Raw genomic sequence first — 12,712 nt, 5'->3', positions numbered from 1 at the left:
GCCAGTGTATCCGAACAGAATGTAGTAGTAGATGAAGTCAGAGAGGTTGTGGGTCCGATTGGGTAGGGGCTTGTGGGCTGTGGCGAGGACTTTGGCATTTACTCTCAGAGAGGCAGAAACCATGGGAGGATTGTGAGCAGAGGACGGACAGGATGTGGTTGGGGATTTAATAAGATCGACTTGCCTGCTAGTCATCCAGTGGAGTCTGGTGAGTGAGGGCAGAAGCAGGGGCCAGTGAGGAGGAGGCTACTGCAGTAGGCCAGGTGACTGGTGGCCAGTGCTGGCAGTGGAGTTGGTGAGAAGGGGTTGGATTTGAGATCTATTTTCAAGATAGAGGTAACAGGGTTTCCTGTCAGATTGGCTGTAGGGGTGTGAGAGAAAGGGTAACGAGCTCCACCTCTGTCCTGTGAGGAGTCTTGTGGTCCACCATGTGAGTGGGGATGATGTTGACCTACGTAGAAGCTGTATCATAGCCAAGGTCCTGGGAAGGGAGCCAGCATTCAGGGATGGGTCACAAGAAGGTCATGGCTGCTGGTGGTCCTTAACGCATTTACCTTCCCCGCTGCAGCCCCGGAAAGCCAGCGCCACATGCAGTTCGGCCACAGCAGCAGCCTCCAGTGGCCTGGAGGAGTGGACTAGCCGGTCCCCGCGGCAGCGGAGTTCAGCCTCGTCACCTGAGCACCCTGAGCTGCATGCTGAATTGGGCATGAAGCCCCCTTCCCCAGGCACTGTTTTAGCTCTTGCCAAACCTCCTTCGCCCTGTGCGCCAGGTCAGTGACTTGCCCACAGGGAATGTGCTGGGAGTTAGGAGGCACTGCCTGGGTCCTGGGTCCTGGATCCTGGGTCCCTACCTTTGACTGTCCATCTGCTTCAGGTACAAGCAGTCAGTTCTCGGCAGGGGCCGACCGGGCAACTTCCCCCCTTGTGTCCCTCTACCCTGCTTTGGAGTGCCGGGCCCTCATTCAGCAGATGTCCCCCTCTGCCTTTGGTAAGCCTCCTTTGTCTGGGGGGATGGAGGCTGCTAGGAGCTGGGAGAGACTGGAAGAAGTGGCAAGTCCTGAGAGGGGCTTTCTGGAGCCTCTGGCCATCTCCCCAAGAAAAGAAGGGAGAGGCACTGGAGGGGATTTTTCAGATCCAAGGAATTTGCCCCAGAAGGGTCTGGGATCTAAGTGGGGTTTCACAGGCCTAGCAGATCCTTCTGTTTTGAGAAAGGAGTGAGAAGGGCCCTATGGGATTTCTCCAGAGCCCCAGATGTCGGCACAGGGTGAGGAGAAGGCAGGCTGAGAGCGCTCCATCATCCTTTTCCTCTTCCTCTCGCCCAGCAGGTCTGAATGACTGGGATGATGATGAGATCCTAGCGTCGGTGCTGGCAGTGTCCCAACAGGAATACCTAGACAGTATGAAGAAAAACAAAGTGCACAGAGACCCGCCCCCAGACAAGAGTTGATGGAGACCCAGGGATTGGATACCATCTCCCAACCCCAGTACTCCTGCTCTCCGGTGCCACCTCACCTTCTTTGGCTTCTTCCCTCTTGCCTCCTTCTGTTCTTTCTGCTCTCCCCTTTTCCCTCCTCCTCACTTCCCTCTGGCTAGCCCACCCCTGCACTCTCTCTCATTGCTGCTGCCACTATCACCTGTCTCTCTGCCAGCTGATGTGCCCTGTTGCCCCCCACCCCACCCCGCACAGAACCATCCCTGCATTCCACAGGGGACTCGGGCAAGGGTGCCGAAGATAGACAAGAGGCACACAGAGACAGACCAACTGGCAGCCAGGCAGCCCCAGAGGAGAGAGACATTCAGACAGAGGAAAGTCTCCCTGCCCCTCATTCCTTCCAAGATGAGAAAAACTTGCCGCCACCCCCGACACTGATGCCAGGGAGGTGGGAGGAAGAAGTGGGAAATTTCCCTTCCCAGTACCCCCAAGAACGTCTGAGCCTTCAATGTTGAATTTTTTCTTTATTAAAATTACTTTTATCTTATAAAATCAACTAATCAAAAATGATATAGACGACAGCACTGGCTCTGTGAAGGTGGCATCTTTCTGGGCAGGCAGGCCATGGGGCATGGAGGAGGGCGCAAAGATATGGGTTGCTGTCTTCTGGCCTCCAGCTGCATGGAGGCCGGCCCAGGGTCTAGGGTGTGCACTGGGCAAGGGCAGGGCGGCAGGTGTCAGGCCGGCTTGGACAATGAAACCCTGACCTTGCTGCATTCCTTTTGCTTCCACCACCACTAGCCTCTTTGGAATCTTGGGGTGGGGGTCATCTTTGGGGATTATGGCTGCCACCCGGGATTTGAGTGTAGGGAGTGTGGGAGCAGCCTTGGCAGATGGGGCACCCGTGCCCTGCAGGTGTTGACAAGATCCGCCATCTGTAATGTCCTTGGCACAATAAAACCAAATGTCAGTTTCCCTGAGCGGCTCTGTTCTGTGTGGGGCAGGGGTTGGGCGGGCCTCTGGGCAGAGGATGCAATGGCACGGACCTTGGCTTGACCTCAGAGGTGTGAATGCTCTCCAGCAGGGTCTGTCTGGGGGCCTGGAGTTTGTATTTGATTTGCTGCTTATTAAACCTCCTTCTGGACCTATTGCCACTGGAAAAGCTGCGTCTTTGCCTGCTGACCCCACCCCTGCCTACCCTATTTCCTGGGGCGGGGGCGGGGGGGTGATGGTAGCAGAGGACTGTGAGCTTGAACTTCCTGCCTGAATTCCAGCTTCTCCGCCTGCCTCTCACCATGAATGCTGCTCTTTCCTTATCATGATCTGATGAAGAAAAGCCTTGGAAAAGTGCAACTGATACTTTGTAGCAACATGAGTTTAGTGGAAGTAACCAGAGGGGCCTCACCCACTAGGTTTTAGAAGGTGAAGGACGGCTAAACCCTTTTTTGTTCTTGTCCCCCAGTCTGATACCTCTTTGCCTGCCCTCCCTAGGGGTAAATCCAAGGTAAAGAAGGCTGGCTGGCCCCCAGGTTTTCTCAAGCAGCTTTTTCACCATGCCATGATAATGGAGACCCTCTGACAGGATGTGTGTCTGGTTCTGCAGTTGAGGGCATGGCTAGCTGAGTGGCTGTCTGCGGAGTGTGTCTGGAACCCAGTGGCCAAGCATCTATTTGTTGTAGAGTTGCTTTGAAACCTTCCTGGCCCTGGTCAATTGCTTCTCTGTTTCAAGTGTCTCATCTGTACAAGAGGTGATTAGGCTGGGTGCAGTGACTCACACCTATAATCCCAGCACTTTGGGAGGCTGAGGTGGGTGAATCACCTGAGATCAGGAGTTCGAGACCAGCCTGGCCAACATGGAGAAACCCCATCTCTACTAAAAATACAAAAATTAGCCATTCATGGTTGTACGTGCCTGTAATCCCAGCTACTTGGGTGGCTGAGGCATGAGAATCGCTTGAACCCAGGAGGTGGAGGTTGCAGTGAGCCGAGATTGCGCCACCGTACTCCAGCCTGGGTGACAGAGCGAGACTCAGTCTTAAAAAAAAAAAAAAAAAAGTGATATCTACTCCCTCATGCTTCTGCTGTGATCATCTAGAGGGAATATGTATGATCAAAGTAACGTACTACCTGGGCACAGTGCTTGGCACATTGAGAGAGCACAAATGTTAGTAGTAGTCTTTTTGTAGAAGTTTCTGCACCATTTGGCCCCTGCCAATCTCTCGCCGCTCTGTCCAGTGTTCTTGGCCTTTGCCTGCAATTTGCCCTCCCCTGTCCTGAGCCACCAACCTTTGTCTTTCAAGACAGAGGGTCACCTGCTGAGAAGCCCATTCACATTCTCACTTGTATCTAAAAATCTCCCCAGTAGCTGTACTACAGATAAACTTCATGGCACAGGTTTGATGCCTGACTTATCTGTACATCTCTGATACCAACATCCCCATCAAGGCCTGGTAGGCTTATAGCAAACCACCCCCAATAACGTTGGGTGAACAAAGGAGAGTACATGTGTGCTTTTTTGGTGTTGTCTGTGTGTGTGTGACTGTGGTGAGTCCAAGTCTTCATGTGCAGCTCACAGAGTGTCCCCAGTTGTGTGTGTGATGAAGGGCTTGTTTCCAGGTGTGTCAGATGGTGACTGAGTGTGGGACTCTTATCTCTGACAGTTTGTGTCTAAATCCAAGATGCGTGCATGCCTGCGTGGGTCTGTCTGTGACAGTGCATCTGTGGTTTCTGTCTGATGGGGTGGATGTCCGTTTGTGTTCCTGCAACAGATTCTGGGTAGCTATTTCTGGACAGTTTGTTCCATTGATAAACTGCATGTGTCATGGTGTATGTATGTCTGTGTCTGAACAGGTCTATCCATGTCTGTTTTTGTGACACTGCCACAAAATGTGATTCTATCACATCAGTACATGTCTGCCTTCAGAGCAGTGCATGTGTGTCCCTGGAGCATCTGTGCATCTTCCTGTGACAGACTCTGCGTCTCTTATTTCTGGGACAGTACAAGTCTTGCTGTGACAGTGCATGTCTGATGGTGACAGTGTGTTTGTGACAAGTTCTGCCAGTGTGACGGGACATTTCTGTGTCATCACATGGCAAATGTAGGTCTGCGTGAGTGCCTTTCTGTAACAGTGTATCTCTGGGTGTCATTCTAGGACATAACTATTTTTCTGACAGTGTGCTTGCCTGAAAGTGTATGTCAGTCTCTGGCTGCATGTGTATCTAGGTCGTTTCTGTGAATGTGTCTGACAGTATGTGTTTGTGTATATCTTGGCATTCATGTGTCTTTGGAGTTCATTTTTCTTCCTGGGGTGTGGCGCCTTTTCTGGCTGTTTTTCACAAATTTGTGTCTGAGAGTTGCCACTTCTCTAGCAGCCTCTATCATGTCTCTCAGTCCTTGCCTCTCTCAACTCCAAGAGCATCCCCATGCCACCACCACTCTGGGCTCACCCCCATCCCCCAAGAACCACCCCCTGCTGTTCTAGATTCTAGACTTGCTGACTGGGCCCAGGGCTCAGGGTTAAAAGCTCCAATAAACACTCACCAGGCAATGCTGCCTTTGACCAATGCACACCCGTGGCGTTGATGGTAGGGGTTCCCCCTCCCTGGCTACCAGATATTTCCAGGGCCCTGGCCTCAGCTTTCCAGTGAAGGCCGCCAGTCGCCTGGAGGACTCCGGTGAAGGAGTCCGACAAGCACCTTTCGAGACGGAGTCTTGGATAGCCACAGGCGCGAATTCTTAGAAGCCCGGCCTGGCGCTATCTCTGTGCTAATATCCAGGCAGCGGCGGCAAACCAACTTCCCAGGAAAGGATACTGCGCAGTTATTTTTTAAGTGTAAATACACACACACACCGCCACCACTACCAACAACAACCCCGCGCAACAACCAAAACAAGCGCGGTGCTGCAAAGGGATTCCCAGAACCGGTTTCCTCTTGGTGTGAGCCCCACCTCAAGCCCCCTCATTTACATGCAGGCCCCGCCTCCTCGGAAGAACCGAGCGTGTATTTGCATAAGGGGGTCCTTGAAACGATGAGGGTGGTATGCAAATAAGAACTGGCTCCGATTGGCTGTGGTACAGCAGGTGCCGCGTCCGGATTGATCAAAGCCAGGTGGGCGGGGCTGTCGCCCAGGGTGACTCTCCCGGGAGGCGCGTGCCCAGGCTCAGTAGCATTGGGGCTGGCGCGCGCGGCGAATCTTAACGCTGCGCCGTCTGCGGGCGCTTCCGGGCCACCAGTTTCTCTGCTTTCCACCCTGGCGCCCCCCAGCCCTGGCTCCCCAGCTGCGCTGCCCCGGGCGTCCACGCCCTGCGGGCTTAGCGGGTTCAGTGGGCTCAATCTGCGCAGCTCCACCTCCATGTTGACCAAGCCTCTACAGGGGCCTCCCGCGCCCCCCGTGACCCCCACGCCGCCGCCAGGTGAGTACATCCTCCCCTACTGCAACCAGACGGGGTGGGCTGGAATGATGGGTTGCAGCGCGGGGGGAGGGAGTCGTGGCTGGGCTCAGCACGCCGCCACCCTGACTTCCTCGCCTCCGCCTGCGTAGGAGGCAAGGATCGGGAAGCGTTCGAGGCCGAGTATCGACTCGGCCCCCTCCTGGGTAAGGGGGGCTTTGGCACCGTCTTCGCAGGACACCGCCTCACAGATCGACTCCAGGTATCCGTCATGAGGGTCTTGGGAGGGTCAGGTGCGTGTGGCGGGGGCGGGGGTCCTGGCCCTGGAATGCTGGTTGACCGAGGAGTGAGCCTGCAGTGTGTAGAGGACCAGGTGTGTGTGTGTGTGTGTGTGTGTGTGTCCGTGTCCGAGGAGTGAGCCTGCAGTGTGTGTAGAGGGCCAGGTGTGTGTGCGTGCGCGTGTGTGTGTCCGTCTAGGAGGTTATGGGCGGGGGGGGGGCGGGCAGGGGGCTTCAGATTCCGGAGTTCCTTGACCCCGGGGTCCAGGCTGTGTATGTGTGGGAAAGCAGGGACCTAGATGTGAGATTTGTGGGACTTTTGGAGGTAGGTGTCCAGTGTGGAGTCATGCGGACCAGGACCCTGGTACAGAGTTGGGGTGTCGTAGAGCTAAATAGGAAGATTGTGGGCCTGGGGTATCAGGAAATCTAGAACTCAGGACTTGGAGTGATGAGTCCTGATGCCTGAGAACGGAGAGCCCAGGGCTAAGGAAGGTGGGAGAGATAAACTTGGTTCCGAGGACCTGGAGGGCAGGGGAGACGCCCTGGTACGCGTTCTGTGGGGTGCTGTGGTTGGGGACCAGAAAGACTAGAGTGCTGGTAGATGGAGGAATACTGGAGGTAGGCAGAAGGTCTAGACTGGGAGGGGTCTGGGGATCACCTGCTGGCCTCCTTATCACGGCCTTCTTCTCCAGGTGGCCATCAAAGTGATTCCCCGGAATCGTGTGCTGGGCTGGTCCCCCTTGGTGAGTACCTTCGGAGCCCTTCCTAACCTACCTACTCCATCACTGATGTATTCACCTCCTTGCTTTTCCAGGGGATGTATGACTCCCTGGGCCCTGTAACAGTGAGAATACTGCCAGCCCATTTATACTCCCTTGGGGTGACATACAGTTCTGATTCACCCCAATTCCCCTAGAGCCCTGGATTCTCCCCTCCAACAAACCTTTACCATCCTTCCTCCAAACACTGCTGGGGGACTGCCCGCAGGGCGTGCTGGTGGGGAACAAGGGGCAGAGGTCGCTGGTTGCCATGGTGATGGTGGCTGCTTCTCTCTTGCCGTTATAACGCTAACGGACATCAGGGCGGGTCTGGGCAAGTTGTAGAGTTGGGAGCGCCCCCTGGCGGGCTCTAGGGGAAACTGCGCCTGCGCAGTCCATGGGACCCAAAGGGAGAGGGTGCGCCTGCGCAATATCGGTATTTTTGCATCTCGGTGAGAAAACGTCTGCTGCTGTGCAAGTCAGCAGCCTGGCCAGGAGAGGGCTCTGCCTCATCCCAGAAGGTTGCTGCTCGAAGTGTACCTGCGCAGGGCTTGGGGAGGCAGTGGGGGGCGGATTTTGTGGCCCGTAGCGTTTATACTTTTTTTTTTTTTTTTTTTGGAGACACAGCCTCCCTCTGTTGCCCAGGCTGGAGTGAGGTGACGCGATCTCGGCTCACTGCAACCTCCGTCTCCTGGGTTCAAGCGATTCTCCTGCCTCAGCCTCCCAAGTAGCTGGGACTATAGGAGCGCACAACCATGCCCGGCTAATTTTTGTATTTTTAGTAGAGACAGGGCTTCACCATGTTGGCCAGGCGGGTTTTGAACTGCCGACCTCAGGTGATCCGCCTGCCTCGGCCACTCAAAGTGCTGGGATTACAGGCATGAGCCACCACGCCCGGCTGCATTTATGACTTTTTTTTTTCCTTGAGACGGAGTTTCGCTCTGCTGCCTGGGCTGGAGTGCAGTGGCGTGATCTCAGCTCACTGCAGCCTCCACCTCCTGTGTTCAAGCGATTCTTCTGCCTCAGGCTCCTGAGTAGCTGGAATTACAGGCGCCTGCTGCCATGCCCGGCTAATTTTTATGTTTTTAGTAGAGACCGTGTTTCACCATGTTGGCCAGGCTGGTCTCGAACCCCTGACCTAGTGATCTGCCCGCCTTGGGCCTCCCAAAGTGCTGGGATTACAGGCGTGAGCCACCGTGCCCAGCCTCTAATTTTGTATTTTTAGTAGAGACGGGGTTTCTCCATGTTGTTCAGGCTGGTCTCGAACTCCCGACCTCAGGTGATCTGCCCGTCTCGGCCTCCCAAAGTGCTGGGATTACAGGCGTGAGCCACTGCGCAGGGCCACATTTAGGCTTTTTATTGGCTGGTTCTAGGTGCTTGGTGATGCTGACAAAACACACGATAACACTAAGTCCTTTTGTGCTAGGTCCTTTGTAATAAATCACTCAGCTGTTTAACAAATTAGGTATATTGACCACCTACTATATGACAGACATAATTCTAGACACTCAGCAAAGTATTACATAAGTATTGAGAGCTCATTTTGTGCTAGGTCCTTTTTTACTAATTGTTTTCACCTGTTTAACAAATATTCATTCAGCCCTACTCTGTTAGCAGCCACTGTTCTAGTGCTTCATATACGTCCGTGAACAAAACAAACCATTACACAATAAGTGTTTATTGAGTGCTAACTGCTTGTCAGAGCCCATGCTATTAAGTGCTGTCATCTGTTTAACATTTATTGATCACCTGTGTAAGGTACTATTCTAATCTGGGATATGTCAGGGAACAAAACAAAACACATAATGGTGGTGCTGCTTCTGCTGAAAGCCTTCAGTTAATAACCAGATTTTTCTTTGTATTTTTGCTTGTTTGTTTTGAGACAGCTGGAGTGCAGTGGTGTGATCTTCACTGCAACCTCTGCCTTCTTGGCTCAAGCGACCCTCCCACCTGAGCCTCCCAAGTAGCTGGGACTACAGGTGCATGCCACCAAGCCTGGCTAATTTTTGTGTTTGTGCCATTTTGCCCAGGCTGATCTTGAACTCTTGGGCTCAAGCAATCCACCCACATCAGCCTCCCAAAGTGCTGGGATTGCAGGGATGAGCCACTGTGCCTGGCCGAACTTCTTTTGTTTATTCAAATGTTTATTGATCTATGACATGCGAGATTTGTGCAGGCTCTTTGCTGGTTTCACCCTCTCAATCGCTGTGTGAGTTTGTGTCTTTAGGGAAAGTGAGGCCAGGAAGGGAAGTGAGTTGCTCAATGACACACTGTCAGGAAAAGGGGCCCTGAGTTGAGCTTAGGTAAAAAGCCTCAGAGCTGTTGCCCTGACATCTGTCTTTTTTCTCTCCCTGCTTCCCACCCCACCTGTGCCCCCAGTCAGACTCAGTCACATGCCCACTCGAAGTGGCACTGCTATGGAAAGTGGGTGCAGGTGGTGGGCACCCTGGCGTGATCCGCCTGCTTGACTGGTTTGAGACACAGGAGGGCTTCATGCTGGTCCTCGAGCGGCCTTTGCCCGCCCAGGATCTCTTTGACTATATCACAGAGAAGGGCCCACTGGGTGAAGGCCCAAGCCGCTGCTTCTTTGGCCAAGTAGTGGCAGCCATCCAGCACTGCCATTCCCGTGGAGTTGTCCATCGTGACATCAAGGATGAGAACATCCTGATAGACCTACGCCGTGGCTGTGCCAAACTCATTGATTTTGGTTCTGGTGCCCTGCTTCATGATGAACCCTACACTGACTTTGATGGTAAGGCTTCTCTAAATCTCCCTGGAGGGATTGTTTTTACTTGATGGCCTTGTGACCTTTGGCCTCCAGTGGTGGGGTGTCCTGTAATCCTTGACCCATACTGCATTATATAAGATGATCGATTGCTAATACTGGGGATTCTCAGCCTTGCCCTCTGATAAAGTCCATCTTTTAACGGTGTGCTAACCTTATTCTGGGCTCCTATTCTGGTGAGGGGATCCTGTTACTATCCTGAGTATTCTTTCTCTGGTAAGGGGATCCTGTTACTTTTCAGTGCTTTTATTCTGTTGAGGGGACTCTGTTATTTTAGCTGCTTTTTATCTAGTGAGGGGACTCTGCTTTTATCTTGAGTGCTCTTAATTGTGGTGAGGCCATCCTTCCTGGAGAGTTTGGGGTTGGAGAAGGGCATCATGAGATTGAGTTGGTCTAACCCCTGGCTTGTGTGCAGGGACAAGGGTGTACAGCCCCCCAGAGTGGATCTCTCGACACCAGTACCATGCACTCCCGGCCACTGTCTGGTCACTGGGCATCCTCCTCTATGACATGGTGTGTGGGGACATTCCCTTCGAGAGGGACCAGGAGATTCTGGAAGCTGAGCTCCACTTCCCAGCCCATGTCTCCCCAGGTGAGGCCTCACTGACCCCAGCCCAGAAGACTCCATCCTTCTCAGGGACCAGTACCCCCTACTGACTGCTAATCTTCCCTCTCTGCTTCTTGGCCTACAGACTGCTGTGCCCTAATCCGCCGGTGCCTGGCCCCCAAACCTTCTTCCCGACCCTCACTGGAAGAGATCCTGCTGGACCCCTGGATGCAAACACCAGCAGAGGATGTACCCCTCAACCCCTCCAAAGGAGGCCCTGCCCCTTTGGCCTGGTCCTTGCTACCCTAAGCCTGGCCTGGCCTGGCCTGGCCCCCAATGGTCAGAAGAGCCATCCCATGGCCATGTCACAGGGATAGATGGACATTTGTTGACTTGGTTTTACAGGTCATTACCAGTCATTAAAGTCCAGTATTACTAAGGTAAGGGATTGAGGATCAGGGGTTAGAAGACATAAACCAAGTCTGCCCAGTTCCCTTCCCAATCCTACAAAGGAGCCTTCCTCCCAGAACCTGTGGTCCCTGATTCTGGAGGGGGAACTTCTTGCTTCTCATTTTGCTAAGGAAGTTTATTTTGGTGAAGTTGTTCCCATTCTGAGCCCCGGGACTCTTATTCTGATGATGTGTCACCCCACATTGGCACCTCCTACTACCACCACACAAACTTAGTTCATATGCTCTTACTTGGGCAAGGGTGCTTTCCTTCCAATACCCCAGTAGCTTTTATTTTAGTAAAGGGACCCTTTCCCCTAGCCTAGGGTCCCATATTGGGTCAAGCTGCTTACCTGCCTCAGCCCAGGATTCTTTATTCTGGGGGAGGTAATGCCCTGTTGTTACCCCAAGGCTTTTTTTTTTTTTTTTTGGGTGAGGGGACCCTACTCTGTTATCCCAAGTGCTCTTATTCTGGTGAGAAGAACCTTACTTCCATAATTTGGGAAGGAATGGAAGATGGACACCACCGGACACCACCAGACACTAGGATGGGATGGATGGTTTTTTGGGGGATGGGCTAGGGGAAATAAGGCTTGCTGTTTGTTCTCCTGGGGCGCTCCCTCCAACTTTTGCAGATTCTTGCAACCTCCTCCTGAGCCGGGATTGTCCAATTACTAAAATGTAAATAATCACGTATTGTGGGGAGGGGAGTTCCAAGTGTGCCCTCCTCTCTTCTCCTCCTGCCTGGATTATTTAAAAAGCCATGTGTGGAAACCCACTATTTAATAAAAGTAATAGAATCAGAAGCGGCTGGCCATTTGTAGGTGTGAGGCTTTTATGGAGCATCTACTGTGCACTGAGACAGTCCTCTGCTTTGTCCTCAGGAAGCCACAGTCTTATGTTGCCATCCTAAAGAGCTTTAAGGATTCTTGAAGCTGCACCACAAAAAAAAAAAAAAAAAAAAAAAAAAAAAAAAATCTTGATTCCCCTGCCCCTGATCTTATGCAGTGCCCAGTATGTGCAGAAGAGTTCTCTGTTGGAGATACTGTGCATATTGAAGGTGTTTAGGGCACATCCCCAATCAAGATGGCTATCTCAGAAGCAGAAAAACTACCTTCCCTGGCACCCCAGGGGAATGAAGAAGCCCTTTCCCCTGTTGCAGAAGAAAAGCCCTGTCAGGGTACTGGCCAGGGCGGGGCTGGGGTTGGGCGCTGACTGGAATCTGTCCAGGGTGTAGTCACCTGTTTTGCTCTTTATCTTTAGCCTCTTCCCCCATCTTTACCCTTACATACCCATCCCTCTAATTTCTCCTTCAACACTTGACTTACCTGGCCTACCCTATTCCATGTTGGTTTCACTTGTTCCGACCTGAGCTCTTCCCTCTCTTGCCCTGCTTATTTGTCTCGGTTCAGTGTAAACTCCGCCTTCCGGGTTCCAGCGGTTCTCCTGCCTTAACCTCCAGAGTAGCTGGGTACAGGTGCATACCACTAAGCCCGGGTAATTTTTTTTTTATTTGAGAGGGGGTTTTGTCGTTTTGCCCAGGCTGGAACTCCTGAGCTCAGGTGATCCGCCCGGCTCAGCCTCCCAAAGTGCTGGGATTACAGGCGTGAGCCACCGCCTCTGGCCCGGACTCTTGCCCTGCTTCCAAATGCTAGCTAACCTGTGAGCCTTTCGCCTGTCCCCTTTGCCATCCTCAGTGGTGACTCACTTGTCTTCCCTTATGTGCGTCAACTTTCCTTTGCATTTTCACTTGTTTATCCTCACCTGCTCTGCTTTTATCTGCTAGCTTACATTCCTGACTCGCACCTGATGCCAGTACGCCCTCACCCCGACCCCGCCAGGTCAAAGTTTCTTCGTCCCCAGATTCCCGTGTGGTCTCCAGGGGGCGAGGCCTCGCTGGAAGACGGGAAAGCGGAACTTCAGTCCAACCATGAAGCACCTGGTAGTTTCTGATACGGAAAGGGCAGCGCCTTATGGAGAAGCTGCCAATAAAGAGCCGAGATGAAAGGGGTGGCTGAACCAATGAGTCTAGGAGACAAGATCGGGGGATGATCTGGAAAGCGCGATCAGTG

The 12,712-nt window shown here is 52.9% G+C and overlaps 2 protein-coding genes across 5 annotated transcripts in view; both read left to right on the top strand.

Moving 5' to 3' along the window:
* The window catches only part of OTUD5 (OTU deubiquitinase 5), a 35,755-nt gene extending 33,348 nt beyond the window's left edge, over positions 1–2,407 (top strand). The window contains exons 7-10 of one of the 4 annotated variants that reach the window (XM_054676830.1): positions 569–770; positions 875–988; positions 1,326–1,484; positions 1,709–2,407. In XM_054676830.1, coding sequence (XP_054532805.1) covers positions 569–770; positions 875–988; positions 1,326–1,447 — 438 coding nt within the window. In that variant the 3' untranslated portion in view covers positions 1,448–1,484; positions 1,709–2,407. Of the gene's footprint in view, positions 1–568; positions 771–874; positions 989–1,322 lie in introns of all 4 variants that reach the window. The other 3 variants (XM_054676828.1, XM_054676829.1, XM_054676827.1) reach the window with 3 other exon arrangements.
* Positions 2,408–5,464: 3,057 nt separating this feature from the next.
* On the top strand, positions 5,465–11,446 carry PIM2 (Pim-2 proto-oncogene, serine/threonine kinase). Its single transcript, XM_054676836.2, has 6 exons — positions 5,465–5,847; positions 5,976–6,085; positions 6,794–6,844; positions 9,239–9,611; positions 10,060–10,236; positions 10,337–11,446. Exons 1-6 carry the CDS (start codon positions 5,787–5,789, stop codon positions 10,498–10,500), a joined length of 936 nt encoding a protein of 311 aa, XP_054532811.1. The 5' UTR covers positions 5,465–5,786; the 3' UTR covers positions 10,501–11,446.
* The last annotated feature ends 1,266 nt before the right edge of the window (positions 11,447–12,712 follow it).

The sequence above is a fragment of the Pan troglodytes genome, chromosome X (assembly GCF_028858775.2).
Source record: "Pan troglodytes isolate AG18354 chromosome X, NHGRI_mPanTro3-v2.0_pri, whole genome shotgun sequence".
Classification (NCBI taxonomy): Eukaryota; Metazoa; Chordata; class Mammalia; order Primates; family Hominidae; genus Pan; species Pan troglodytes.
The sequence above is the reverse complement of the archived record's forward strand: the minus strand, read 5'-3'. Positions and strand labels throughout refer to the sequence as shown.

Coding starts and splice junctions, on each gene's coding strand:
- PIM2 (XM_054676836.2), top strand. CDS start 5,787: ATGTTGACCAAGCCTCTACAGGGGCCTCCCGCGCCCCCCGTGACCCCC. Junction 5,848..5,975: donor GACCCCCACGCCGCCGCCAG/GTGAGTACATCC, acceptor CCGCCTGCGTAG/GAGGCAAGGATCGGGAAGCG. Junction 6,086..6,793: donor GCCTCACAGATCGACTCCAG/GTATCCGTCATG, acceptor CTTCTTCTCCAG/GTGGCCATCAAAGTGATTCC.